Source organism: Theobroma umbraticum, unplaced genomic scaffold (genome assembly GCF_002168275.2).
Source record: "Theobroma umbraticum cultivar Fairchild unplaced genomic scaffold, ASM216827v3 scaffold_302.0, whole genome shotgun sequence".
NCBI lineage: Eukaryota > Viridiplantae > Streptophyta > Magnoliopsida > Malvales > Malvaceae > Theobroma > Theobroma umbraticum.
Window position 1 is genome coordinate 311080 of NW_018397287.1, and position 3371 is coordinate 314450.

At 35.6% G+C, this 3371-nt stretch overlaps 1 protein-coding gene across 1 annotated transcript; it reads left to right on the forward strand.

The window, feature by feature from the left end:
- Positions 1 to 1170: 1170 nt before the first annotated feature.
- Positions 1171 to 3126, forward strand: LOC110428559 (laccase-2-like). Its single transcript, XM_021444417.2, has 5 exons — positions 1171 to 1453; positions 1549 to 1700; positions 1808 to 2028; positions 2123 to 2233; positions 2610 to 3126. Exons 1-5 carry the CDS (start codon positions 1352 to 1354, stop codon positions 2906 to 2908), a joined length of 885 nt encoding a protein of 294 aa, XP_021300092.1. The 5' UTR covers positions 1171 to 1351; the 3' UTR covers positions 2909 to 3126.
- The last annotated feature ends 245 nt before the right edge of the window (positions 3127 to 3371 follow it).

The following is a 3371-nucleotide window of genomic DNA, read 5'->3' on the forward strand; positions in this document are numbered from 1 at the left end:
ATATATCAAGTTTTATATATATAATAATAAAAAAATTAAAAATTGAAAGGTGATGACCACCGACCTTGACTCCATTGGTGCTGATAATTGAAAACAAATATAAACCAATCCGAAGTTGACCACTTGGAAAACAAGTAAAATCCTTTGATACACTGGCATTCAGGCTTGCCTCAAATGGTGCAAGGAATGAAGGAGAAGACTCTTACTTCTCTTTCTTGGGGAACAAGAAAGTCTAAAATGTCTCAAATTGAAGATGAATTAATGTTGTAGAATTGGATTCATGTCAAAGGAAGGACAAGAAGATTATGCCCAAAGATTAAGCTAGTTTAACTCAAGTAAATTATGTACAATAATTCTAATCATTCTTTGTGAATTATGCCGTGACAATCTCCATAATTGTAGCTTTAATTAACTCCTTGATTAGGAGAGAAGAAAAAAAGAACCCACCCTTCTTTTATATTTTCAATTTCTTTATTACTCTTTGATAATGTATACATCACCGACTATATCTTCTGTACCGAGTTGGATGTGAACATCATGATGTTAAAGACTTTCCCAGTAGCTTTCCCGAACGTTGACACTTGACAATCGAGTTTTTGGAATTACGGTAAAGAAGAAAATTGCAGAAAACGGTCACGTGAAGGAGGAGAACAGCAAACCATTTCTGACTCTGGACATTTTCAAGATAAGGCATCCAGACACTAGACAAAGACTGGCATTGCTGGCTCTTTATCCTTATCTCTCTTAACAGCATAGACAGTTAGAGTTATATTCGCTTAACAAGTTGACACGTTAGAATTTGAGCCAAAGAAAAAATTAGCATGTGTAACAATGTGTAATGTAATTTATATCCAAATTGATAAACTTGGAGTCATCCACGAAATCCAGAAAGAGGCGGCTAGAGTCTCTCTCCTGTCTGTTTCCCTGGTCGTTGCTTGTATTAGAAGAAAACTGTAATCATCCAAATCTATAGTCGTCGACGTTTTGTTATCCTCCATCTGACGAAAGAAAAGCTTTCTGAACCTAACTTGTCTTACCTTCATAATCAGACTTCATTTTCGGTGATCAATTAGGTCAGACAAAGATATTGTAATATAATATTTCATCGTGTTTGACTATGACTTGGCTTTCGGATATTGCGCGTGTTTAGAAAAGTAGCCTCTCGGCTGAGACCGAAGAACGTTGGGTGGAGTACAGTATTTTGAGAACCTTCTTTTCTATTAGTCAAATTTCACCTCCAAAGGAAATGACTTCAGCATGCACAAAGATTGCTTTTATAAATAAGAAAAATGGATAAAACCAAAAGGGTACAAGGACAAGGGGTGAACTGCAGAACACAGATTCAGAAAAAATGGGTTCACAGAAGCAGGGAATTATCTTATGGTTATCAGGGCTTTTGTTACTGAACATCTTCCTCTTTTCCAGGGCTGATGTTCATTCCTATGAATTTTTTGTAAGTTATTGCTTCTTTTTACCCTTTTCTGTTAATTTCTGTCAATCAGAGTGTTGAATTTTCATTTTGGGTTTGTTTCTGATATCTGGTTGCAGCTACAAGAATCCGAGTTTACAAAGCTCTGTCGCACAAAGAACATCTTGACCGTAAACGGTAGTTTTCCAGGGCCAGAGATTCGGGCTCGCAGAGGGGACACAGTTTTCGTCAATGTCCACAATCAAGGAAGCCATGCTGTTTCCATGGAGTGGTACTTCCACTAGCTCTCCCTCTCATGATCAATTTTTGAGCTATCAAGTTTATGATGAGATATCAATTCTTTTTATTTCTGGATTTTGTTTCTTGGAACTTCGGTAGGGAGGGCGTTAAGGAATCGATTGCAGGTTCAGATGATTTGATTCAGCCCAGAACAAACTTCACTTATGAGATCAAACTATCTGATGAAATAGGAACTCTATGGTGGCACGCCAAGAGTGCCTGGGCCAGCGCCACCGTCCACGGCTCCTTTGTCATTTTGCCTGCAGCCAATGAAGATTATCCTTTTCCTGCCCCTACTTCAGATCAAACAATTATACTCGGTATTGTTAATAATTTGGTAATTCTTTGTTATTTTTGCTTTATACTTTCTAAATATTATAAATCTTTAACCTCTTTGGTATATTCTTCTGCCAGGATCATGGTTTAGACAAGAGTTGACGGAAGCTAATGAAACCATTGCCCCTGGCGCAGCAGATGCTTACACAATCAACGGCCATCCTGGAGACACATACGGATGCCGCAACGGTACGTATGCACTGTTTTCGCATACTTTTTATGTTAGGACGTGATTGGGTAATTTAAGCCTTCTTTTCATTTGTTAGTAATGAATTTCAAGAATTTTCTTCCTTGAGTTTGAGATAATAGCCACGAAGTTCTTAATTAAGTACCCTGTTTTTATTTAATAATGAAATCTGAAAAAGGTGTAGATTAATTAGTAACAATTAACGAAGAAATATATAATAAAATACTAGTAAAAGTAACGATCAAATAATAATTACGAGAGAAACCTCGTGTGTGCTCGTGTTTGTGTGGGTATATAATCTACATGCAGCAACTTGTCATTCTAATTTTTTGTTGTTAATCCGCCTATGTAATAACAATTCATACTTTCATGTTGCAGACACAATATATCATCAACAAGTAGATTACCAGAGCGTATACCTTCTTCGTATAGTAAATGCTGCGGTGAATGAAACAATGATGCTCAGCATCTCCTACCACAGCTTCACTATTATCGGACAGAATGGGGCTTACACCAGGAGGTCTTTCGCCAATTCTCTAAGAATAGCCCCAGGCCAAACACTTGACGTCTTGTTCTGTGCAAACCAAAACCTTGGCCATTATTACATGACTGCTCGTCCTTCCTCCGGCGGACGTGTTACCACTGGAATTATACAATATACCACCACTGGTTCATAATTGGATTACATACTTTTCCAATGTTAAATGCAGGTTGTTGCTTAAATAAGAGAATCTATGGGGCAAACTATATATCAATGCCCTCTGAACAATTCATGCTAGCTGTATAAATAATTTGAAACTCCCCATTAAAAAATTGTTGGTTGGCTGTAATTGGTGTTTGTTTTATTTTATTTTGAATGAGAAGTTTTGAATGGTATTACTTTTTTTTAGTTCAATTTATAATTAGTATGTTCTCTGCACGTTGTTTCGTGTTAAATTTTTTTATTTTTAAATGATTTTTAATTTTTAAAAGCTTTTACAACTTTTTATACATATCTTAATATATTCTAATAAAAATTTAATTATATTTTGATAAAAATGATCATTATAATAAAGAAATAAAATTAAAGTTAAGAAAATTAAAAGTAATTATTCATAGGCTACATAATTTATGTCCTGAACGTACTTGCAAATGCAACTG

Excerpts from the sequence above, each read along its gene's own strand:
- LOC110428559 (XM_021444417.2), top strand. The coding sequence starts at position 1,352 with ATGGGTTCACAGAAGCAGGGAATTATCTTATGGTTATCAGGGCTTTTG. Across the intron at positions 2,029-2,122 it reads AGATCAAACAATTATACTCG|GATCATGGTTTAGACAAGAG; the intron begins GTATTGTTAATA and ends TTCTTCTGCCAG. Across the intron at positions 2,234-2,609 it reads CACATACGGATGCCGCAACG|ACACAATATATCATCAACAA; the intron begins GTACGTATGCAC and ends TTCATGTTGCAG.